The sequence below is a fragment of the Nicotiana attenuata genome, chromosome 5 (genome assembly GCF_001879085.1).
Source record: "Nicotiana attenuata strain UT chromosome 5, NIATTr2, whole genome shotgun sequence".
Taxonomy (NCBI): Eukaryota; Viridiplantae; Streptophyta; class Magnoliopsida; order Solanales; family Solanaceae; genus Nicotiana; species Nicotiana attenuata.
The window spans coordinates 54,860,175-54,887,296 of record NC_031993.1 but is presented as its reverse complement, the minus strand read 5'-3'; the positions used below and the strand labels follow the sequence as shown (position 1 = coordinate 54,887,296).

The 27,122-nt window shown below is 40.3% G+C and overlaps 1 protein-coding gene across 1 annotated transcript; it reads right to left on the bottom strand.

The window, feature by feature from the left end:
• Positions 590 to 2,345, bottom strand: LOC109226397 (LOB domain-containing protein 1-like). The gene is made up of 2 exons (XM_019391173.1): positions 2,035 to 2,345; positions 590 to 1,051 (listed from the first exon to the last, which is right to left on the bottom strand). Exons 1-2 carry the CDS (start codon positions 2,269 to 2,271, stop codon positions 719 to 721), a joined length of 570 nt encoding a protein of 189 aa, XP_019246718.1. The 5' UTR covers positions 2,272 to 2,345; the 3' UTR covers positions 590 to 718.

The window sequence follows — 27,122 nt, the reverse complement described above, 5'->3', positions numbered from 1 at the left end:
CCACATTACAAGCCTTACCCATTTGTTTGAATTAACCATCTATTTGAACCTTCCAACCTCTCATAAGCACTTGAATTGTTATAAGCTGTATAAAAGTTAAAGTGTGGGGTGGTTAGGTTTGGACTTTTGAGTGGAACTAATGAAATAAGGAGAAAGGTAGCACTATTTTGAAAAAGTAAGAGCCACATGAATTAAATAAAAAAAGGAAAAATTTGTATTGTTGTGGANATAGAAGACATAGCGGGAAGGATTCCAACAATTGGGGAAATCATAACTCTAGACCTCCTTAATCTTTTCTCCAACCTGTAGTATCTTTAGTGTTAACTTATTATTTTAATTTGTTAGTTAGTTAGTTAAACACAAGAATCTTAATATCAATAAGTTAGGAATTGTTCAAGCTTGTATTCTTGGTGATAGTGAACAACTGTAGCTAAGCCTTAGTTCTCTATGGGATTCGACTCTGGACTTGTAAACCGGATTATATTTGCAACGACCGCTTTGTCCTTTTTATAAGGCATAGTTGGGCGTGATCAATATCCAATTTCGTGGAAGACCATTTCCTTGATATGACAATTAGGACCTCTATCTCTGTCGCTCGTCATGTAATGATATATTTTATTGAATTTTGGAAACGATGTCATTGCATTTTCTACCCCTAACCTTGGGCACAGTGTTAACGTACGTAACTAAATTCATAGAAGTATTCTAACTTTTTTCATCATGTCCATAGTGGTTCCCAAGATGCATAGACACTATTGTCGTCCAAAAAAAGGCTGGTATTTCCATAAGTTTGTTGATCAGGACACACGCTGCCGTTGTTTTCTTGATTTTGTGACATCTCCCTACAAATCAATGACACCAAATTTGTGTTTTGGCACTGCACATTCAACATCTCTACTTGAGCCTTGGCAAGCTCTGCTTGAAGCTCACTTATTTGCTTCTGTAGCTGACAAATTGCTCCGGCGCAGCCGTACACTGGATCTCTGATTCTCGCATTTGCTTCATACACCATGCTGTTCACTGCATCTGCTCTTTGATCCTCCGGAAGCTCCTATAAATAATTAGAGGTTTTGTGCATTTTGTTATAAGTTTTACGGAATATATATTAATGGTCTTATAATAAGGATATGAAGAGATATTCACTCAAATTTTTGGACAGCAAAAATAGTAGATTGATCTATTTCTTTATGGCATACTCCATCCATCCCAATTTGTCTGATACAGTTTATTTTTCTGTAATCACATTTTTTTCATATGCCTTTTAAATGTTGTGAATCGTTTATTATTGTGAGTAAAAAAACTTAAAGATTTTGTGTCTATATTTACAGCTAAAATTGACAAGTTTGATTCTCGAAATTTAAACCGTATAAGATAAATTGGGACGGAGGGAGTACTATATAATATAACTTGAGACATAGAGTATGGTTGAAACTTGAATATGTCTGAATCGATTCTGGTGATTTTAAGCGTCATCGCCAATCAAAAAATTAGAAAAAGAAACACAGAAAAAGCTCTCTTGCAATCACTTCGTAAGAACTATATATGTACATATATATTTGCAGATTCATATTGCGTAAGCTATTAGAATGAGCGGTACATATTCGTGCTTCCCAAATGCGATTCTCTCTAATTTAGGGACAAGGTGGAGGCTTTGTTTATGATAATTATAAAACTCAAAGCGAAAGGTATATATATATACACACTTTACAAAGTGCAATATAATTAGCTATAGCTAGATCGTAGAAAATAATAGCTAAAGTGTGGAATGTGGAAAATAAGTCACTAACAAGTTAAAGAAGTCGCACAACGCCTTTTTTCCTTTTTTTTAGGTGAAACCATTTTTTAAAGAAACGGACATGAGAGAACAAAAAGAAAAAAACAAAAGAAGAAGAAGAAGAGAAAAAGAGAACACATACTAGAAAAAAAAACAAGTCAATTAAAACTAAGCATCAAGGGATAGATTTCGAAGCCCCCAAAACAAATCAAGAAAGTTGAGATGTTTTATCTGTGTTCACATTCGGATGAAACAAATACCTGTAACATTTTGATGATATTGCTGGCACCAAAGACTCTATGAGCAATGGTGAACTTAAGCGGCTCCGTCGGCGGAAAGTAGGGTGCCAGAACACATTTATCGACGCATCTCCGGCGGAGGATCTTGCAGGCGGCGCAAGGCGTCAGAATCACCGGCCACGGAGGAGATGGAGGAGGCGTCATCATTCCGGCAGAAGACGATGAAGAAGTACCGCTGGTTTTGTCACTGCATTCCATGTTTTTTGGTGTAGTGTCAAATATGATCACTATTTGTGGAGCGTGTTAAGAGTTGTGTATAGCAATGAGTATACCATGAGATTTTATATATAGTGAGAGGAAAGAAATAAGAGGATTACTTTTTTATCTTTCAACAATAATGACGTCCATATACGTAACTGCCCAACTTAATGACGTCATAAGTGGATGAATTTTAATTTTCTACAGCAGAGTAATAAAATTTCTTGAAGAAATTACTCTATTCATTACTACATGTTATATGATAGAATTATGATTAGGTACAAAGCTCACAGAAGAATTTTTTTTTTTTTTGGCAAATATCATTAATATTATTAACTATAAAATTATATCACTTAAAAGAAAAATTGAAAGGTTAAGGTTAAACGATTTCTAAGTATAAATATGTTATTTTTGCTAGAGAAGATTAAAAAGAAAGAAGTATCATATAAGATAATGGAATTAACATTCAAAGCAACAAATGTGTGTTTATGTGTATGTATGTACGTAGATCCATTTTATTACTGCTATATTACTCATTAGAAGGGGTATAAAAAAAGAAACTACTTAAGTTAAATAGAGTGCGATACACAAACATTATTAGACAACAGAAATAATTTATCTTCGCCACGTTAGGTTTTTAGCTGTACCGAGTGGACTTTCTAAGTGAATCAATCTCCATAGGTTTCTAGTATGAAATTATGAATTAATGATAGAAAGGAAAAAATTAGGACACATATCAAACTTTTTGAATAGAATAGTTAGAAGCAATAATTAAGGAACAAAATGGCACGAATAAGTTGATTGACTGATGATAGCTTAAAAGAAGGAATACTTTCTACACAGTTTAAAAATGTTTTACATCATTGGGTTAAGATTGGCGTGTAACAAGTAATTTTCTTTATTAATTCTAATTCACAATCTAAATATACAGTAAATAACATGTTATAACTAATTATACACTGATATAGTGTGTTAAAGATTTACTGTTATTTTTTTTTGGGGCTGCCACAAATTATGACGTAGGCTCGGCCACTTGGGCCGACCTTAGGCGGGCGCCCTTCCAAAGTGCAATGGAAGTCACGTAAAAATTGCACGGGGCGTCCTATTTGGTCGCCCACATTTAACCTATACCCCTTTTTTTAAAAAGTTTTAACTTGTACACATTTTTTAAACAACTTCAGCCTCCTTTCTCCTCATCATTCTCCTCTTTCGTTTTCTTCTTCTTCTTCTTCTTTCTTCTGCTGTTGTTGGTGCTGCTATGAAACTCCAGTTCATGGGATGATTGCCATAAGTATGTTTATCAGATTATTTAAAACAAATTATAAATAATTACGTAAGTTAGTAGACAATAATTTGTGAATATTTCTACGTACGGGGAGTTTAAGGCAGTAAGGGAATTGAGGTTGACCATGCTAAGGTTGACGTGATTGAAAAGCTGCCACCGCCTACTTCAGTCAAGGTGGTGAGAAGTTTCCTTGGGCACGCCGGGTTCTACAGGCNCTGCTGAAGTTTTTGAACAAGCTTTATGACAAAACTAATGAATCCAGGACAAAAAAACTTCAGCTTATTTAGTGCTGAAGTTTTTACAAATGAACTAAATAACTTCAGCACCTTCTGCTGAAGTTTTTGAACAAGCTTTATGACAAAACTAATGGATCCAGGACAAAGAAACTTCAGTTTATTTAGTGCTGAAGTTTTTACAAATGAACTAAATAACTTCAGCATCTTCTGCTGAAGTTTTTGAAAAAACTTATCCAGGACAAAAAAACTTCAGCTTATTTAGTGCTAAAGTTATTATAAATGAACTAAATAACTTCAGCATCTTCTGCTGAAGTTTTTGAAAAAGCTTAATGACAAAATAATGAATCCAGGACAAAAAAAACTTCAGCTTATTTAGTGCAATTACAAACAAAAACTTCAGCAAAACTTCAGCTACTATGCTTAAGTTCAGCAATTACAAACAAAAACTTCAGCGCACTTGCTACTTCAGGCCCGTCTACTAAAATGCTGAAGTTTTGCGTGATTGCCTTTGCTACTTCAGCCCCGTATGTTGAAGTTACGCGAAAAAGTGGATACGCTTGCAATTTTTTTTGCAAAGCGAGCACAAGTTAAAACGTGACCCAAAAAGCGGGTATAAATGCAAATCCACCGGAAATCACCAACCTAGGCCATGGGCCTTCTTGATCGCCCATTGACCCCGTGTATGAGTTGGATCTTAAAAAAGGACTGTTTGAGATTGAACAAATCAGGATAAGTACTGGCCAAAGAAAAAGGTTGAATAAGCAGAGAAGGAATAAGAAACTCTCGGACCTAGCCAGTCGAAAAGGTGGACCATCTAATGTCAAAAAGCCAAAAGATGATGGATATCTATAATTTATTCTACTACTAAACCAACTTTGATTATTTTTCAGCTTCTTTTTGACAGCCTAACTATCTTTGCTTTCAGACTTCTTTAATTTATTTCGTTCTATCTTGCAATTAAAATAGTAAAATAAAAAATAAAATCTAAAGGTTTATTAACTACCTAATATTCTATAATATTGTTTATTTAATCTTAATTATGTAAGTCAGCAAGCTAGTCAAGCATTCTGGAAAGCATACACAATTTTTTAATCAAATGATTAGAAGTTCCTAATAAAATTCAATATCTTGGAGAAGGAATTAAAAGCTTACAGTGAGATAGCAGACACTAGAGCTTCCACATGCAACGTTTTCAAATAGAAAACACCATTCTGGGCTTCTAAATTCTAATCCTTACAAAGAAATGGTTGTTCTAATGTAGTTTCTCCATTAATTGCATGTTGTTTCTGTATAGGATAAAATATGTTCATATTAGATGTTCACATGATAAAGCAATACATGGAGCCGAAAACAGAAGGCAATCAGGTCCGAATCTCGTTTGTCCCCGAAGAGGGTGGTGTTCATAAAGGCGAAACAAATGTCTGCCACCCATTAGAATTTAATGAAGAATATTCTATAGCATAAGTACATGGTGCGTTACAGAGAATATGACATTCACTGCCTACCGTTATATATTCTTCAATTGCCCCTGTAATTGTCATTTAAGAAGGGCTTGACCCTAAGACCTTATTTTGCTAGGTGCAATTATAAATAAAGGCTCAACAGTCATTGTAAAGGACACGAATATTCTGACAAGCTGATACTATACTTTATTCAAAAGCTCAATAATATTTTATCTTCTTGCTCATCACTATTGTTACTACTACCTCCAAAAGCTCTGCTCCCGAAATCAAGATTTATACTGTCGTATCTCGATTTCAACGCTAAGTCTTACATTCTTGTTTAATTTATTTATCATTTTGGGTTCAAATTAATTCACATGTCTATAAACCACATACAAATTCAACTGTGCCATTTTACGAATAAATAGTTTGGCGGCCACCGTGGGGCTTAGACAGTTGATTTAATTGATCCTTGCATCTATTACTAACCTGTTTGATTCTTTGTTCTTAGCAAAAATTATAGAAAATGGCAGATAACAATGTCAACATCGCACAGAATGTTGGGCCCAAGGAAATCAGCCTCAGCACTAATATTCAATCAGTGATACCCGCAACGAGGGGATGAGGCCACGCCGGTTCACGACGGGCGATATCCGCGACATGTTCAAGAGGCAACTCCTAATGATGCTGAAGACAAGCACGTCGTTAAAATAGTAAGGATCCTGAGGGAGCAACAAAAGGCCATTATGGGCCACCTTACACAATAGGATCAGGTCATGACGGAATTGAGGCAGGCGTTGTCGGGAGCTTCCAATAACACGAATGGATGAGATCCAGTTCCTCCCGGTGCTCCCACAAACCAAAGAACGCAGAGGGTCGATAACAATACCCCGAGAGGCTAAGTTGGCTTCGACAGGGCCAGGGGGGACGGTAGCAGATCCGGTAACAATAATGAGAATGATCCCTTTAAAATTGAATTCATGTGGTTTATGAGGGAATAAACGCGCGAATAGATTAGATTCCGAGCGCACCACCAGTATTGAAAGGACCGGACTCAAAGAAGTACACCCAATTTTCGTTCAAGCCAAGCGCGACACTAGAGTTGATCCTGAAGGAGTTCAAATTTTCAGACGTGCCGAAGTATGATGGGACTTCGGATCCTCAGGAGCACATCACCACCTATACAATGGTGGTGAAGGAAAACGATTTAGCTCAGCACGAAATTGAGTCGATGTTACTGAAAAAATTCGGGGAGACCCGCACAAAAAGGGCCCTGACATGGTATTCGCTTTTGCCCGAGCACTCAATATATAGATTCCTTCGAGATGCTCGCGGATTATTTTATCATGGCCCATGTCGGGGCCAGAAAGATCCAAGCCTGAAAGGTCAACAAACATATAGGATTGCACAAGGAGAGTCCGAATTGCTGCGGGAGTTCGTGACCAGATTCCAGAAACAAAGGATGTTTCTCCCAACCGTACCAGACGAGTGCGCAGCTAAAGCATTTACAAAAGGGTTGAATCCGAGAAGTTTCTATGCTTCCTAGAAGTTGAAAGAGAGTCTGCTTGAGTTCCAAGCATCAACATAGGCGGATGTTCATAACCGGTACAAGTCAAAGATAAGAAAATAGGATGATCAGCTGGGCTTCTCGGCATCAACCAAAGGTCGGGACCGGGAAAAAAATAAGGACATCAAAGGATGATGTTGACACAGATCGTCGATCTTCAAGGGGCTGGTTTTTGCCTTATGAAAGGGCCGAAGGACGTGGTAGAGGTTTTCGGTCAACGGATACATTCGCTACCGTAGGAGAGATGATCGAGGCCGGAATAACAGGTCATTGCAAGACATGGAGTTATCAGGTTCCCAAGATTCCTCATACCACAGGCTTTCCGAATACAACTCCAACGTTAGCGTAGTGGAGCTGGTGTCGCCTATGAGGAACATTAAGGAAGCACGGTTCCCGAAATCGATGAGATCTGATCCCAGTCACAGGGTTCCTAATTTGTGGTGCGAATATCATGAGACCAATGGTCACTAAATTGGGGATTGTCGGCATTTGCGCTAAGAGGTGGCGACATTTCTGAAAAAAGGCCACCTTAGAGAATTCTTTAGTGATCGGGATAAAAATAGTTATGGTGTCAATTGTGATAATGTGGAACCTTCGAAAGAAGGAGAAGATCCTCCACGTTTGACGATAAACATGATTTTCGGGGGAAACGAGATTAATGGTGTGATATTTTTGACGGCAAAAAAGACGAAGATGTCGGTAACCCAGAATAAGAGACTTAGGGAAGTCATTGAGAACGACATTAATTTCACGGAGGAACATGCAGATGGACTGCTGCTGCCGCACAACAATGCTTTAGTAATATCTTTAAATGTCTTAGATTTTAAAATTAAATGTGTTTTGGTGAACCTAGGAAGTTCGGCCAATATTATTTAATGGAGAGTGTTGGAGCAAGCCAAGCTGACTGGAATTCTCATTTCGACCATAAAACTCCTCGTCGGGTTCAATCTGGCAATCGTAACAACTCGAAGAGAGATCTTGCTGCCCACGAATGCGGAGGGGGTGATGAAGATGACCCTTTTCGAGGTAGAAGACGGCAATATTGGCTACAATATTATCCTGGGGAGACCATGGTTGCACGAGATGAAGGCCGTGCCATCAACATATCATCAATTAATGAAGTTCCCAACTCCCAAGGGTATTAAACAAATAAGAGGAGATCAACCGGTGACAAAGAAGATGAATGCAATCTCAGTTTCTAGTAGCAATGGTAAGGAACACGTAGCATAGCAATTACAGGAACCGTCACCTGCTCCCGAGCCGAGCGAAGTCAACTAGGGGGAGGAGTTGTCGTAATCCTTTATCAGGTACCGAGATATTTCCAGGTACCGAAAGAAACGTACGCAACAAAATCCACAGCGGAAGAACTTGAGCAAGTCCCATTGTTTGAAAAGTTCTTGGAGAGGAAGTTTCACTTGGGGACAGAGCTATACCCCGAGCTCATGTCTGATTTATCGAATTTCTTAAATTTAATGTTGATCGTTTTGCGTGGTCGCATGCAAATATGATAGGTATCCCACCAAAAGTGGTCGTGCACAAACTAAGCCTGGATCCCAACATCCCTCCGGTAAGACAGAAAAAACATCTTATTGCCGAGGTCAGAAACAAATTCGTCAAAGAAGAGGTAACTCATTTGCTTGATATCGGTTCAATCCAAGAGGTTAAGTATCCTGACTGGCTAGCTAACGTATTAGTAGTTCCAAAGAAATAAAATAAATTTCGCATATACGTAGACTATAAGGATTTAAATAAGGCGTGCCCGAAAGACTCGTTCCCATTATCGAACATTGATCAAATGGTTGATGTGATGGCCGGGCTCGAGTTAATGAGTTTCCTAGATGATTACTCCACATACAACCAAATCAAGATGAACCCGGAGGATCAGGAAAAAATTCGTTCATAACGAACTTCGGCTCGTATTGTTATAATGTGATGCCTTTCGGGCTAAAGAATGCTAGAGCCATTTATGAGCGGCTTGTAAACAAAATGTTTGAGAAACAAATAGGGAAAACTATGGAGTTTTATATAGATGATATGCTGGTTAAGTCTTTGAACACAGGTGATCATCTTAAGAACCTGCAAGAAACCTTTGACATCTTAAGGAAGCACAACATGAAGCTTAACCCCGAGAAGTGTGCATTCGGGGTCAGCTCCGGTAAGTTCCTGGGATTCCAGTCACAAAGGGGATCGAGGTTAACCCCGATAAAAAAATCCATCGAAGACATCCCGGGCCAGCTATCAAGCGTAAAAGAGGTTCAAAGGTTGATAGGGAGACTGGTCGCTTTGAGCAGATTCATTTCTCGTTCTTCGGAGAAATGCCATCATTTTTTTTCACTACTCAAAAAGAAGAGCAACTTTGAACGAAATCCATAATGTCATCAGGCCTTGAAGGATTTGTAAAGGTATTTGTTGAGTCCTCCACTATCGTCAAAATCGGAGGAAGGCGAGCAACTGTTGATCTACTTAATGGTCTCGGAGGTAGCGGTAAGTGCCATTTTAGTCTGTGAGGATGGAGGTACGCTATCTCCTATCTATTATGTTAGTAAAATCTTAACGGGAGCAGAAACTCGCTACCCACATCTGGAAAAATTGGCCTTGGCTCTCGTAGTCGCCGCTTGAAAGCTAAGGCCTTATTTCCAATGTCATCTGATAGCCGTGGTTGCCACTTTTCCCCACGGAGTATTCTTCATAAACCTGAACTTTTAGGTAGGCTGGCCAAGTGGGCAGTCGAAATGAGTGAATTTGACATAAAATATAAACTTAAGACTATGACTAAGACATAAGTTTTGGCTGACTTTGTGACCGATTTCAGTACGGGACTGTTACCTTTGGCTACCAAAGAAGCAGTGATGGTGTCAGAATCGACATCAGGAGTTTGGACCTTATTCATAGACGAAGCTTCTAATGTGAAGGTTTCTGGGCTCGGCATAGTGCTAACCACACCCTCAGAAGAAACCCTAAGGCAGTCCATAAGAATCGTTCCTCTGACTAATAATGAACCAGAGTATAATGCTTTGATTGCAGGACTCGAGCTGGCCTGGGGACTGGACTCCGAGGTCATAGAAATCAAATGCGACTCCCAATTGGTAGTAAGTCAGATCTATGGGATCTTCAAAGCCAAAGAGGAGCGCATGTAATAGTATGTAGTGAAGTCCAGGCTTTGATCGCTCGGTTTAGGGAATGGTCAATTACACACATCCCGAGGGAAGAGAATGAGGAAGCAGACGTACTAGCCAATCTGGGATCAGACTCCGATATGGTCATACAACTTATGCATTCGGTATTGGACGCGGATAGCTATTACGAGTAATCGCGACCAATTTGGTCTAGGACTGGAGGAATGAGATCATTGACTATCTGGAGCCCGGAAAATTGCCTGAAGATCCCAAGGCATTTCAAGCGCTGCGTACTAAAGCAGCTCGATACAGCTTCAATTGAGGTCAATTGTATAGAAGATCTTTCCAAGGCCCATTGGCCCGATGTTTGGGGGCTTTCGAAGCCAGCTATGTCATGCGGGAAGTCCATGAAGGGATCTGCAGAAATCACTCAAGCACGAATTCCTTAGTGCTAAAATTAATTAGGACAGGATACTACTGGCCTCGGATGGAGCAAGACGCTAAGGCTTACGTATAGAAATGCGGTAAATGTCAATGCCATGCACCATTGGTACATCAAGCGGGAAAATTACTGCACTCGTTTTGTCACCCTGGACATTCATGAAGAGGGGAACGAATAAGCCGGTCCGCTGCCACTGGCCCCCAATAAGGTAAGATTTCTTTTGATTTTAACTGACTATTTTTCTAAGTGGGTTGAAGCAGGTCCTTACCAAAAAATCGGCGAGCACGAAATGGTAGATTTCTTGTGGGAGAATATAATTTGCAGATTCAAGATACCAAAGAGATAGACTGCGACAACGGGCCACAATTTATAGGCGCAAAGGTCGCAAAATTCCTTGAAGACTTAAAAATCAAAAGGATCACATCATCACCCTATCACCCGAGCGCAAACGATCAAGCAGAATCAACAAACAAGGTGATTATCCAAAATCTCAAAAATAGATTTAAGCAGCCAAAGGCAAATGGCCCGAAGAGAAACAAGCGGTGCTATGGGCATATCGAACAACAGCCAAGTCACGAACGGGGGAGAATCCTTTCTCTCTTATGTACGGAGCAAAAGCCTTGATCCAGGTGGAAATAAAAGAACCTACCTTGAGATATTTCTGGGCAGATGAAGAAACAAATAATGAAGAAATGTTGGTTAAATTGGAGCTGCTCAACGAATGCAAGGACTTGACGCATATAAGGATGGAAGCCCAAAAACATATAATAGAAAGATATTACACTCGAAGAGCCAATCTCCGTTATGTTAAAGTAGTAGACTTGGTTTTGAGGAAAGTAACTCAGAATACCCTGGAGCTCAACGTAAGAAAGCTAGGTACAACATGGGAAAGCCCCTACGGGTTTCAGCTATCACCGGTAAAGGGTCATACGAATTGGAAAATCAAGATGGAGTGAAGTTTTCGAGCAACTGGAATGTGGCACACCTCAAAAAATACTATTGCAGATGAGTCTCGCTATTGAAAGTATGTGCTGCGCTCTTTTTCCCTTCACCCAGTTTTTGTCCCAATTAGATTTTTTCTAGAAAGGTTTTTAATGAGGCAGCAATGGAAAGCATACTACGAAGGAAGCTTCTTCAGCAGTAATAAGACTTTTAAATGAAAAGGCATGCAACCAACAAGCCACTAAGGAGCGGTTAGATAGTCTTTTGCTCGGTAGCAAAGTTCCTACCGGGAAATAAAATTTGTTGTCGGGCAAAGATTACCCGACCGTTCACAAGTGCAAGCCACTAGAGAATTGTTAGATAATCTTTGGCTCGATAGCAAAAGTTTCTAAGGGGAAGTGAAGTTTGTTATCGAACTAAAGATTATCTAACCATTCACTAGTAGAATCTTCAAAGGTACACAACTTCCAGTGTTCAAAACATTCGAACACTGGGGGGAATGAAATGATAATACTGCAACAATGACTTCCACATCGATCGGGACTACGAAATCTGAAAACAAAGTTGTATCATCGGTCCGAGGATTGCGCGGCCAGCCCCGTAGAAACAAGTTGTACAAGTTAGCCTCAAGTAATGGCAATTTCTTTTTGTACAACGAATGCTTATGTACTTTTGAAAATGGACGGAATAAAGTAAAGTCCTTTTATTGTTATCTTTTTTCTTGTCCTATCGATGAATTAATTTTATCATTTTAAAGTTAAACAAGTACTTCAAATGTTAGTGCCGTAATCAACAGAAGATGTCCTATTCAAAAGCACCGTAAACATAAGAGGTCCCTCTCTTATGAAACCCATTATGATAAAGGGTTGATTCCAGAAGAGCTTACGCCCAGAATCTAAATGCTCTCGGGGAAAAATACACCCGAAGCCTTGCAAAATTTGACGCAAAGGGAGAAACTTGCGCAATACTTAAATGAAAAGTACGCAAAGAGAAAAACTTGCACAATACTTAAATGAAAAAATACTTCTATTCACAGAAAACGCGTCGAGCAACACAAATACAAAAGGTATGGAAAAGAAAATAAAGCAAAAAGCTAAACTACTGCACCCCCGGAATCCGGAGGAAGAGAAGCATCTGCACCCCTGGGAGAAGTAGGCTGATCCGCCTCTGGTTCAATATCTTGGCCTTCACTATCTTGGCCTTCTGCACTATCCCCTTCAGGCTCTTCTTCAGTTCCCGAGAACTCGAAACCGGAACCAGAAGGGTCAGTAGCATCAGATTGGACCGGGAGACCCTTTCGGGAAGTTGACTCCAGTTTACAGGCCTTAGCGATTTCGGCATCAAATTCAATGACGCCCGCTTTGGCCTCTTTCAAGGTTTTTCTCCTCATGCTATACATGAAATATATTTTTTCGTCAATGAGGGAAGACTCTTGGCGCTGAAGCTCTTCCTTAAGATGGTCAACCTCGGTCGAAAGGTTATCCCGCTCAGATCTAGCAGCCTAGAGGCTGATATCAAGGTCACAGACAGTAGAGTTAAAAACTCAGTTGTGTTCTATGGCTCTCTTATGCCTCTCTTCTAACCGGGCACACTTCTCCTCGGTAGCAGTAACTTCTTTAGCTTTGGAGTTCAAGGTTACCTCCAAATTATTCAATCTGTCAACAGAAGCAGCCTCATGATCGGATGCAACAAGAACGGCATTATGAACTTCAACCTATTTGGCCCTAGCCTCTTCTAATTGTACCCTTAATAGGGCAGCTTCTTGGCCAAGGGTACCTCTTGCTCGTTTTGTTGCAACCGAGGCTCCAACTCAACGGCCTAAGCAGCTCGTGCTTCTAATTCTGGGAGACGAGCAACAATTTGGTCTCGCTCGGCCAACAATTGATCCCGCTCAAAGGTGAGTTCCTCCTTATCAAGAATCAGCCGTTGAAGGCCCTCGGAAGCAAGGAAGTTAGCCTGCAAAACATAAATAAAAACTAAAAACCCTGCCATAACAAAGATAAAAAATAAAAAAATAAAAAAATAAAAGAAACAAAGTTTGTACTGCAGTTGCATTTTGCATGGCATTATTCAACACACTCTCCCGAGAGAGATTGTATTCTATTCCTATCTTTTTCTGAAGCCGGAGGCTTTAGATAATTAGCAAGTTCCACCGGTCGGGACAGAAGATGGCATCCAGTAGACCCCAAGAGGGAAACGCTCCTCCTCCTATGAGGATCTTCGTAGGGGGTAGAGTAATTACACCCCAAACTCCCATGAACTAGAGACTGGGGAAGAGTGACATCCTCCTCTCGGACGACTGCGGCCGGTGGAGATGATGTAGCGGTTGCTGGTGGAGAAGGCAAGGTTGGAGAAGAAGGAGATGAAGCTGATGGCTTTGTAGGTTGAGAAGAAACTACGGCAAACAAAGTGCTAGTTGTTAGTTGTTGATAAACCGAAGACGGAAAAGAACTGGTACCAAGCCTCATGGTACCGGGCACGACGATTAGGACTCGGAAGCAAGAGTTAGCATCTTCCACCATATCATATTCCCTCCAGAGCGTCGGGGCATCGTCTTCGGTTGGCGTAACTAACTCAACGGATTGAGCATCATGTTGAGCTGATGAAGGTCGTCGTCTTCTATGTAAAGAGAAGCCCCCTCATCACTGGCTCCTCCATCATCATTGATCACCACGGTGTCTATGGTTGGCTTAGGTGAGGTGCTCATCACCACAGCATCCACGGATGGCTCATGTGCAGCGCTCTTCACCTTTTTATTTTTGCCCTCGATCGTGGAGGAACGTCGCCTTTTTTGTTGCTTGTTCTCCAGCCGAGGACTCCGATAAGAAGCACTTACACCGGAAGCAGGCCCGGCGACACCTGTTCAGGTAAAGGACTCTTGCAACAACCTCACTGCATCAGCTGGATTAGACAAAACATCCTCCTCAGGGACGGTAACAGAGCCCTGCAGTAGACCTGAATTCAACAGGGAAGAAATTTAACCAATTTTCCTGTACGAGGAATCAAAACAAGATAAGTTCAACCTACCATGATTTTGGCCTTCCACTCATATTTAAGGGACAATTCTTTCCACTTGCGGATCTCAAGTGTAGTGCCATCCAGAATCTTTTAGACCCACTGGTCCAAGCCTTCAACCCTAGGTGGTATCCATCGAGTTCCTGTAATAGTAAGAGAATAAAGATCACTAACAGCATGGGAAAATCCTTAACTAGAAAAAAGGATAAATAATGAACTTACGAGTGCGGTTCCATAATTCGGGAAATGATGGAGTCGTGGCCAGAATGATGTACCTGGTGGCAACTGCAAAGAACCACTCCATCCATCCGCGATCGCTGTGATCATCCATGCTGGTTAGCAAATCATGGTAGCCACGTTTGTTGACGTTTATCATTCCCCTGCGAAAAATTTTGGGAGAATAAAGGTTCATCAGTCGAGCCAAGGATAGCTCTTCTTTCGTCTCCTTGCATAGTCGCAGAAGACAAGCAACAGTTCGCCACACAGAGGGGATCACTTGTGCCAAGCAGAGTTAGTAACGAAGGCAAAACTTCAAGATAACGGAGTCAAGCCCCCCGCTTAATGAGATCAAACCCAATCCTTCTTGTAGAAGGTTACCCGCTCCGCTAGGTTAGGAGCAATGATGTTTAAATCTTGACAACCACAATCTTCCTTCACAATAGGGATGCTAGAAGGACGGATGGAAGAAGGATACACGCGCACAGCCCATGTACGAAGGTTAGCAGAAGGGTATTTTTCTTCGAAATCCTTAGTTGTGATGAGTTTTCTGGGAATGATGGTGCTCGCCATGGGAGGAGCACCATCATCAGTACTTTCTTTATTCTTTGAGGCACTTGGATTTCTGGAAGAGGAGGACATTGTTATCAAGAGGGAGAAAGGGTTTTTTCTCTGAAGAAGAAGATTAGAGGAAGTTGAAAGTAAGTGTGAATTGAGTAAAGAGAGTTTGAGAGAGTTTAAAGAATCATGAAGTATAAAAGGGGAAGAGTGATGCGAATAAGTAAAGGAATAGGCGGCTAAAATCGCCAATGATTACCTCGAGAACCGATAAAAACGTTGTTGAATCAGAGGATGACGCGTGTTCGGGGCATTAAATGCGGAGAGACGTGCGTCTAATCAACCGTCAGAAACTTTTTAGAGGGGGTCAGAAAATTTTTCCCCAAGAAAGGTATCTTTACCAACTTCGCGGTGACACAAGGATATGCCATCGGAAAGCAGGGCGGACTATCTGTATAGGGTAAAATATGTTCATATTAGATGCTCACATGATAAAGCGACACGTGGAGCCGAAGACAGAAGGCAATCAGGTCCGAAGGCAACGGTCTCGTTTGTTCCCAAAGGGGGTGGTGTTCATAAAGGCGAAACAAATGCCTGCCACCCGGTAGCATTTAATGGAGAATATTCTTTAGCATTAAGTACATGATCCGTTACAGAGAATATGACACACTGTCTACCGTTACACATTCTTCAATAGCCTCCATAATTGTCATTTAAGAAGGCTTGATCCTATGAACTTGTTCCCTAGGTGCAATTATATATAGAGGCTCAATAGCCATTGTAAAGGACACGAATTTTCTGACAAGCCGATACTATACTTTGTTCAAAAGCTTAATAATATTTCATCTTCTTGCTCATCAATATTGTTACTACTGCCTCCGGAAGCTCTACTCCCGGAATTAAGATTTCTACAGTCTTATCTCGATTTCAACGCTAAGTCTTACATTCTTGTTTAATTGATTTATCATTTTGGGATCAAATTAATTCACTTGTCTATAAACCATGTACAAATTCAATTGTAGCGTTTTACGCATAAACAATTTCTTACGCCATGACAAAAAAAATGTTAATTTCTTATCTTATACATGCATTCAGAATATTTGCCTTGAGGTTTACGTTTTTCTTTAGCAAAAGAAGGGGTTGAGCTTTTGCATAGAAGCCAATCTTTGGGGTTGTGAGATACTAGTAAAAAAAAATCTTCTTAAATATCCTAACTTTGAAACCGAACAGTGGTGTTATACTATACATTTTTATTTATATTTATTATTGGTTCATTCGAGATAAACTTAAGTCACATTATGAATAGCACTTTTTCGTAAACTAATTCAACATTTATAGATTGTAGTATTACCTACTAAAACTATCAAGAAATAGAGGACAACGATTTATTGTAGCTCACCAAAGTTTTCTAAAATGGTCTTGTTACTCTTGTATACGTCTCTATTTTATTTATGCTTTTAAGTTTATTTTCCTTTTTTTTACTTTCTATTTTGGGAAAGACAGATTTTCCAGAATATGATTGGTGGTCGTAACATATTCCTTAATCAGTGCTAAGACATTGATTATACAACACTATTCCCCCCAACAGAACTATCTGCATGACCAATAATTTAGAAATAAATGTTAAATGCGTTTTGCATTAAATGATTGAATAACTAAACTTTTCAAAAACTATTCAAAGGAATGCCACGTCTTCACAATTAAATCGGTCCGGTGCCGACGTTTTACTTGAGAGATTACGACAGCCAAGGCAAAAGCACATTACTCTTTCAACTACCATTTACTAACTGATTTAGATGATATTTTCATTTTCTGAAAATGACTCCCCTATTTACTATTATTATGCAGGGAAAAAAAGAATATTATTACTTCCTCCGGTCCAAAATAAGTGATTTTTTGGCCTTTTTTTGTGGTCCAAAATAAGTGATTTTTTCAGATTTCAAGAATGAATTAATTATTTTTTTCCTACATTGTCCTTGGAGTAAATAGTGTTGGAATATGTGTTTGGAGTGTTTATGTGAGATAGTAAAGGTTAATATGGTCAATTTCATTGCTAATTAATGCTAAAAGATGGATTTCTTCATATGTGTGAAAACATCCAAAAAATCACTTATTTTGGACCGAAGGGAATATTAAACATCATGTGCCCACGACCAAAGGTCTTCATTTAGTTAAAAGACCGCTGAGGCTCGTGCAGAACGAGTATAGTGACTTTTGATTCACCAATACGTACGTAGAACAATTATGACTCTTTAGGGTGCGAGCGTTTATAATATCTATTCTAATTAAGACTCGCCCAGGGTTTGTTCCTGAGTGACTCACTTGTAAAACGTCCAGAGGCACATGTGCGATGCCTTTGTCTTGCAAGATTTACGCCCTAAGCATCCGACTATGCGCCTGAAACAATCCTAAGAGATGGCTCAATACATTTTGAGGCCTAAACTTAAACTCTTTGTTTACCCTACAAACGGATAACAATTGAATTTATATTGTAGTTTTAAGGACATGTGATTTTACTTAGCACAAATTGAGAAAAACGCAAGTTGATATTGAAATTAACTACAAATAGAAATAAAGCAAACCAAGGGAAACGTATAGCTTTGACCTCGAGCTAGGTCATCTTCGAATCAAACAACTATTTCACTGGAAAATATGAACAAAGTAACAGAGTATTGAGAGCTTTAAGAGAAAGATAGTATATTGCTTTATGTAGCGTGAATATCCTGCCTTAACAAATGATCAGACCCTCTTTATATAGTAGGGGGTCCTACCCTTAACACAATCCTAAATACAGTAAGAAATCCCATGATTAGCTGATTAATTGGCTTCTTCTTGATACGTCCCGAGATTTCCGCCATGATCCTCACCCGATTGCGGATATCTTGGCTTTTCGTTAATTGGCTCGGTCTCGATCTTGGTTTATCTCGATCTCGATCGTTCCCTGAGTCACGAGCTTGGCAATCTAACTTCGTGTCACGGTTCAATATGACATGGGGTTGAACCTTGGCCTGCCATGCCCCAGTCTCGATTAATCATACAAAAAGGACAAGCTCGATTTTGGCCGTATACAGATAGTCCTCTCATTTTTTGGAGAGTAATGACAAGAAACGATTTGAGCCCTCTATATTCACCTCGATACATCATGACATAAGCAGTAGAGGTAACCAAACGTCTCGTTAGTACAGTTTCCAAGGCATTTAATGTGTGTCAGTCGACGATCGACCATCCAGTTTTGAACCGTCGTTGAGAAATTATAAATATCCTCATTCTTCATTTTTCAAACTTTACTTTCAAATCTTCTATGCTCTAATCTTCAAAATCTTTTGCCTTCCTCAAAGCTTTGTATTTTGAGATCTCTGGTGTTTCTCCGCCGGTTTCATCACAAAATACCAAGTGCTTCTTCTCGGTTTCCATTCTTCTTCATTCATAAAAGTAAAATGGCCAAGACTTCAAAAACTATTCCACAAAATGGGACTGTTTCATCGTCACGGTCGGCCGGTGAGGAACCGGCGGCGAAGCCACGCCCTGAAGAGTTTTTTCCCGCAGGGTGTATCATCGATTCTGATTTCAAGATTGAAAAGACTTCCTCAGTGCCAGACCGATGTGAACCGGTATCGAGATATATCTGTTCGATCCCCCGTGTCCTCCTCCCCCGGGTAAAAAAGGATTGCAACTGGGGTAATAAATATGTGGTGGTGCCTGCTCTTGAGGAATCAATAACTACCCACGTGGAGGGTTTCTCAAGTGTTTACACTTATCTCTTTACGTTGGGTCCCTTGGATCCGATACTTATAGATTTCTGCAAGAAGTACGAAGTGACCCTTGGTCAAATCCACCCTTCTTTCTGGAGGATAGTGATACTACTTCGTTTCTTCGTAAGCAAAATCGACGGGTGTCCTTTCAGCCACAATCATCTTATACGCTTGTATGGTCCCCGACTTTATCGAGGAGGACTAATAAAGCTTCAACGGCGGGCCACCAGAGTACCTTTCTTGAGAATAGATGAGGATAAGGAGCGTGGCTAGATGGGTCGGTTTGTTCGAGTGAAGACCTCGGACTTGATCCGGCCAAGAGTATACCATTTCCTGAAAAATGGAATATGAATTGTTAGTATAGTTCCGTCCTTAATTTCTATTTATTGTCTTCATTTTTCACCTTCTCTTATCAGTGTTTTATTTGATGCAGTTGTTGCCTGGATGCCGGGTGTGGTTCCCCAACTCGAGGACTGGGTCAGGGGCCTTGTGTCGCAGCAAACACATGTTGAGCGCGCATGGGGTGATTTGGCAAAGGGTCGATGGGAGGCTAGTAGTCATGGTAAATTTTACTTCCTGATTTAACGATTTGACCATTGTTCGAATCTCTTCCCGAGCTTACTCATATTTTCTTCTTTTTTAGGTCTCGGGAAAGATGTGGCAATGAGGCCCCTATCTGGTGACGAAGAAATCCTTCCCCTGCCATCTATTTCGGAGCCGGTACGGGAGAAGAAGAGGAAAAGGGCTTCGAGTTCCACGAATTCTGAGGGACAGAAACCCAAAAAGAAAACAGCCCGTAAACCCAAGGGGAACATCATCCCTCTAACTTTGGAGTCAGTCCAGCGGCTAAGGGATGAGCCCGAAGAAGAAGACTTCGGGCTGGTGGCCCGTGTGCGGGCTGGCACCAAGATTCGAGGAACTACTGAGCCAGTGGGAGCTGAAACTGCTCTACCTTGACTTGATAAGATTGAGGGGGAAGCCTCGGCCGAAGTCCTCGAGCCAGAAAGAGCTGAAGACGCCTCGCCTCGAGGTGAGAACGCTATCGAGGAAGCGGTTGATGCTGGTGTAGAAACCACGCTCGACGCTCCACGAGATGAAGGCGGTGCCCCCAAAGATTTACTTGGGGTGATACATATCGGAGATTCCCCCTCGTTTCCTTCATTCACTGAGTCGATGATACATGAAGCTCAGGCGGTGGAGACTTGCCACGGGGAAGGGGTTTATGGAGCAGAAGACCCTTTCCGTGGCTATTTTGTTGGAGTGGAAGATGTCACCGGCCTAGGTAATCCGAAAGTACCGAGGAAGAGTTCGAGCGAGGCTTCCTCGAGCCTTAAACTGACCGGTCAGTTTCCGGCTCCAAGTGTTGATCCCGGGCGTAAGCGATCAATTGTCATCTCGGTCTCGGAGGATGCTCAGGTCCTTTCTGCCCCCGTAGGGGTGGCCAACTATCTCTGATGCTTAGTGAACGAAGAAGGCCAAGCTAAAATGGACTAAGTGGAGATGCCCTGCCTGTTCAATGAAGCTCAACAGGCGTTGAATCGGGCACCCTTAGATTTCTTTGATAATTTCAAGTTCTGCACTTATGTTTTTTTATATAATTTCCTTTTCCGTGTTTTATCGGCTTCGGTGCTTCATCATGAGGCCTTCCTTTGATCCCCCGAGGAGCTGAGCCGGTATGTAGATAATGCCATCATAGTTCAAGAAGCAATCCACTCCTTCAAACGCATGGCAGGCGTACGAGGAACATGATGCTCAAGCTAGACCTCAAAAAAGCTTTTGAAAAGCTTGAATGGTCTTTCATTCGCAAATCTCTCCATAACTTAGGATTCCCTGCAAAGGAATTGTATCCATCCTCTACCATCTCCATCATGATTAATGGAAAACCAACAAAATTCTATGAACCTTCTAGAGGTATATGCCTAGGAGACCCCCTCTCTCCATACATCTTCATCATTTGTATATAGCCTCTATCTCACCAAATCGACCAGGCAACAGCCAATGGAGACTGGACGCTAGTTAAGATCAGTAGATCTGGACCACCAATCTCGCACCTCCTTTTTTTGCAGACGACCTTATATTATTCTCACGAGCTGACATTCATAACGCTAGCACTATTAAATATATTCAGCAATCTTCATAGCCAGTCGGGGCAAAAATCAATTTTTCCAAATCCAAAGTATTTTCTCAAAAAATGTGCCCACTAACACTTAAGATTATTTGACTAGAGCACTAAATATTTGCAAATCCAATAATTTTGGAAAATACCTTGGTTTTCACCTAACAAATAACTTTCCAAAAGGCAAGGATTACCAATTCATAATCGATAAAATAAACAATAAACTTTTCGATTGGAAAGCAGAAACTCTAAACATGGCAGGAAGAACTACTCTGATACACCCAGTACTGGCCACTATACCTAACTACTCCATGCAAAACAACATATTACCAACATCCACTAGAAATCACATTGATTGCATCCAAAGAAATTTTCCATGGGGTTCAACCCCGGAAAAAAAGAAAAATCCACCTCTCCAGCTGGGAGACTGTTACCACTCCCAAAACACTAGGAGGACTGGGTCTATACAAAACTATTAATAAATATTATGCTACGCTAGCAGGTTTACTTTGGCGATTCCATAAGAGTGCAAATTCCTTATGGGCCAAAATACTTCAAGCAAAATATGTTCAGCATAGACATACAGGAACATACCAGGACAAGCCAACTGATTCATACATATGGAAAAGTATGACCAAAGCACCGACTGATAACTAGGGATTTTGACGTGTTTCATGCTCCTCCTTGCTTGCGCTTTGATTATAAATTCTTACCAAATAGTCCCAAAAGGCTCATAAGTTGTGCTTGATTGCAGTTTTGATCAACAAAGTGACGAGATGTCAAAGATCGGCTCAAAAGGAGTGAAACCTGCACAAGTATCAAAGACAAGACAACTCAGGACAAACTAGCCTAGTGCCACCGCAGTCCATTCTGTGCGGTCCGCACTAAGGAGATTCAGAGACTGGATTTTTAGGGCATCAAAGCAGTGCGGCCGCAGTAGATGTTGTGTTGCCCGCACTGAAGACACCGCGGCCGCACCACTATTCTATGCGGTCCGCGGAAGCAAACTTCAAAGAGATGCCAAGTGCTAAGGATCAAGCCTGTGCGGTCCGCGGTCGTGTTTGTGCGGACCGCGCTAGATGCCTCCGTAGCCGCAATCCATTTTGTGCGGTCCGCAGAGCCTGGGTTCAGAGAGTTGATTTTTCAGAGTCAAGAGCCTAGTGCGGCCGCACACTATTTTGTGCGGTCCGCACTGACCCCGCAGGGGCTTTTTTGTCCAGTTTTTCCAGCTTAGTATAAATAGAACATTTTTCCATTTTTAGGGTATCAGATATTACAAAACAGTAGCTGCGCTCGTGAGAAGCCATTTTGTAGCCATTTTGGGCATTTTGACGTAGTTTTAGCAATTGAATCATGAAATTTACTTCAGTAATTTAATATTTTGTCTCTCTCTTCATCTATTTCTCTGATTTTATCTTCAAGCATGAGTAGCCAAACCCATTAGCTAGGGTTGTGGCTCAACCCTAGTGTGGGTAATTGATGGGTGTTGTGATTTAAGGTTAGATTGATTATGGGTGTTTGTTATTTGGGTCAATTTTATGGTTTAATTTATAATTTAGTGGTTGCAAACACTAGTTTGTGCTAAGTTGACCTAGGCTCTTCTTGAGAAAGAGAGTTTAAGTCTCCAAAATTGACCCAACAAGGAATTGGGATGGATTCAAGAGATTTGATAGTCCCAATTAAAGGGTTAAACCTCGAGAGAGTAATTACCCGACTTGAACCCTAGTTGCTCGGGCAAATATGCATACCCAATTGGTCTCGAGAGAGTCAATTGGGCAAAACCACTCTTTCTACCGAGAGGTGTAGAGTGGGTAGTATTGAGCAACGGTTATAACATATTTCCTCAATCATGTCAATCGTGCCTTAGATGCAACTACCCGTCAATTAACCATCTAGGTGAAGGTCACTACCCTAGTGCCTTTTTAAACCATTAGATACAACTTGTAGCAATTCTCGTTTAGCATAATCTAGCTGCATTTATAATTAGTAGTTGATAATAGTAGAATATAAAGAAAAACCAAAAATGAATAGAAGACCAAGTAAGAACACATACGCGATCCTAAGCTAAATAAATACTCGATTCCAATCCTAGCTCTCTGTGGATTCGATCCCGACCCACAAATTGGGTAAAAGCTATTGCGACCCTCTCTCGCTACTTTTTAGTGGTGTGGAGTAGGCAGCGATCACCGACCTCTTCCAAACAGGGCTCTCCTAGAACATAGGGGATGTCTAAACCATCAACCTCTGGAACGACAACTAGCTCCCAAACAATAGATGTCTGCGCCCCCTACAACACATGGAGGAACAACTAACTGTATCCTCAATCATCTCAAACCACTTGTGGTTTCTAGGAAGATTATCCTTCTCCCTACCTCCTACCATTGTTCAATTAATAAACCACACCATCATCCCATTCTCCAACAACAAGCCCGACCAATCTTTCTGGAACCAAACACCCCTTGGCAATTTTACTACCAAATCAGCCTATATGCTACAACTTCATATCACCAACCAACTGCCATGACCCACACATGTCATTTACTCTTGGATTTGGCACTTCAACTGCTTGAACAAACACAAATTCTTTTTGTGGCTACTTCTGCACCACAAAATTCCTACTAGAGACTTTCTGTACCAGAGAAAAATTCTTCAATCACACTTCTGTCAATTCTGCCCAAATACTATAGAAGACATAAATCACATATTCTTTAGATGCAAGTACTCCTGCAATTTATGGCCTTTATTCAACTTACACATACCCCAACCACACAACCTTGTCAACTGGATAAGGAGAATTCCTCAAAAAATAATGCCATCAAAACACCAAATGTCTCCTTCACAGCACCATACTCCATCATAATGCCATTCATCCTCTGGAACATTTGGATTAATAAAAATTCAAATCTCTTTAACCAGACCTCAGTCCCTACGTGCAGCAAAAAAATCATGCTTCAAGTAGCCAAATACCTCTCACTCACTCAGGCCACAACATCCCCAAAACCATGGCTGCAAATCCCAATAAGATGGTTACCACCACCAACTAACCAATATAAGCTCAACGTTGATGGTACTTATGATCTAACTCACCAAACCAGTGATATTGGGGGAATAATTAGAGACCACAGCGGCACATAGATTGTGGGCTTTGCGCAAAAAGCGACTGCAAATTCTGCAATACAAGCAGAGCTGCTTGCACTACTTGCTGGACTGGAACTATCTTTCACAAAAAATCTCTTTTCAGTTATAGTGGAAACAGATTCGCAGGTATTATGTAACTAATTTAAGATTGAACAAACTCGATTCTCATATCTTCTTAATGATTGCAATTTCTTCTTGATGATGTTGGATGGGAGACTATAAACCACATTAATAGGGAAGGCAACTTTGTGGCTGTTGCTCTAGCAAAGTATGGACGTACCATACAATCAATAACGATGGGAGAAGACCAGATAACCTAGTGGGAAACTCCACTGGCCTTTGTTTTACATTCTTTCAATAAAGACAGATTGGGGACAATCGTTATGCGGTCTATCCCTATGTTATGTAATAACAATAACTAGACCTTTTTGTTTTCTTAATACAAATTATTCCTTTCCTTAGCCAAAAAAAAAAAGGGAGTTGATTACTACTTAGTAATAATTGTGAGCACGTGATTTTTTCCCTAAGCAAATTATTCCAAAAGTTTCAAATAATTGATTTCTTAATTATTTTAAAATTTTTCTGAATTTTTGTTAAATCTTTGCGTTAATTGGTTGCATTTTATATGAAAATACAAAAAATATGCATTGGCATTTAGGGATTTAATTCCACAATTTTAGTATTAATTAGGTATTATTCAGTTTTTAGAAAGTTGCAAGAAAATAGTTTCTTTGCATTGCTAATTATTGCATTTATCTTTAAATAGAGTTTTAAATAATAATTTTTAAATAGTGTAATTAGGTCTTTGCTTTGTTTTAGCATTTAATAAAATCAGAAAAATAAATAAATACAAAAATACAAAAAAATACAAAAGCAAAATAAATAAAAGAAAATACAAAATGAAAATAAATTGAGTAAAGAGGATTTTAAAAGGAGAAGGTGGTCTTATGCCCGAATTGGGCTAATTATTCTGGCCCAAAAGAAAATTCCCCAACCCACGTACCAAACCCCAGGCCCAATACCCCCATCCGGTCCAGTTTCCCCCCCCCCCCCCCTTTTTGCAAAACGACGCCGTTTGGCGTCAATCAATCCTATCCGTCCATTTCCCATGATCCGACGGTCCAGGATCACCCAAGCCTTCTCAATATAAGTGTAATAAAACATGTTATAGATCAGAGACCAAACTGGTCTTCCTCGTACATCACCCCTACCACCACCGCCCCACCGTGTCGCCGCCGTCCTCCGCCATCCGCCGCCGGCCGGAAATCGCCGCCGCCGGCGGCGATGCTCCGATCAACCCCAAAATTACACCCCAGATTCCCCTTCTCTTCCTTTACCTGAATCCACTGTCCTTTGCTTTCAAATCTTACTGGAACTCGTCGAATATCCCTTTAAAGTTTTCCGGCCAAGTCGCCGGTTACGCCAAATGGTCCCAAACTCACACCACAGAACCGCCTTAACTTCCTCTACCCAACCCCCATAGCCACTTGTCTCGAACATGGCCGGAATTGCTCAAATATCCGATCAAAAATCCGGCCAAAACCCTAAATTCTCCAAACCCCACCAAATTGATACCACGTGACCTCTTCACTTCCCTCATGAGGAATTTGTCATCATTAGCATTCAAATCTCACCGAAAATAGTCGAATTTTGAATCTGAAGAGCTATGCGACTTTAGTAGTTGTACAGATGAGTCCTCTTCCCTTTTGTGTTTGATTTTCTGTGCTGTTAAGATTAGATTAGTTTCTAATTAGTGTGTTAGGTTTTAGATTAGGTTTGTAATTACTGGTTCTGAAATCGGATAACTGTTTTGTCCAATTCTCCCCATGTTAATTGTATAGCTTAGTTCTCCTCACCTGATTAGTGTTCCCATGTCAAATGTTTTGTTTCGTTTTGATCCTTTATCTGGTTTAATTCTGTTTTGTGATCTCCATTTTGATTGACTGTCAGTTCGACCCTGTGTTTATTTTGATTAGGGAATGCATGTTTATGACTTAGTTTAATTTTATTGGAGTCACTCGACATGTTCAGTCGAATTAGTGTAGTTTGACATAGGGATTAGCATTTCTGCCTCTGTTTAGTGTAGTTAACAGTCGTTGTTGATTTGATAATCCAATAATTTGCTTATTAGCCTATTTTCTTTTGATCGATTTCAATCAATCTTGTGTGTATTGTTTGTTTCATTTTAATATGTTTTGGTTAATCAGTGATTGCTGTTAACAATACTTCAGTATAATGCCCGGTTCAATTAGTTGTTAATTAGATGAATTTGGCCATAGCAGATGGATTCAATTAGGGTAGAAAGAGGACTAAAGTCATTTGGGACTATGATAGTAATTTCAGGAGGTTCAAAGGGTAGTTAAGGCATGGGAAAAGGGTACTTTTATCAGATTTGGTAATTTTTGAAGGGGGGTAAGGATAGAATAGGGATTGTAATAAGTATAGAACCTTCTAGGATGGACTATAGTGTAGGTTCTAATAAACTTAAGGTAGTTGCTTGTGTAACAAGTCAGAAAATAAAGGGTAAACACTGAAATTAGAATAGGGACTAAGGGGTAAAAGGAAAATCTGAAATTGGACCTTAAGTTCACCTATAAATAGGCATTCATTTGCCTTGAGAAAAAAAGTTTTTTCAGCCTAAAAGTTCCCCCCCCAAAAGTACTCTCTCAATTTTCCAGATCTGAAACAGAAAATTCAAAAAAAAAAAACTAAAAAAAAATAATATAGAAAAGCATAACAGAAAACTCAAAAAAGGGGTACTGTTCTATTGAATTTCAAGCTAAGTTCGAGATTTGGTGATTGAAGTGCATCCTCTAGCTTAGGGTTGATTGCTGACTTGTTTCTGAAGCTCCTGGGTCAATTTCGAAGGGTGTTTGGATTCGTTTAAGCCTGTTTTAGCATGTTTCAGTAGTTGTTGTTCACTTACTCTCATTTCTGGGTCAAATTAGTCCAAACCTATTTGCTGGTTGTTGATTATGCTGTTGGAACTGCCTTTGCTGCTGTTAGCTACTGCTTAGCTGACTTAC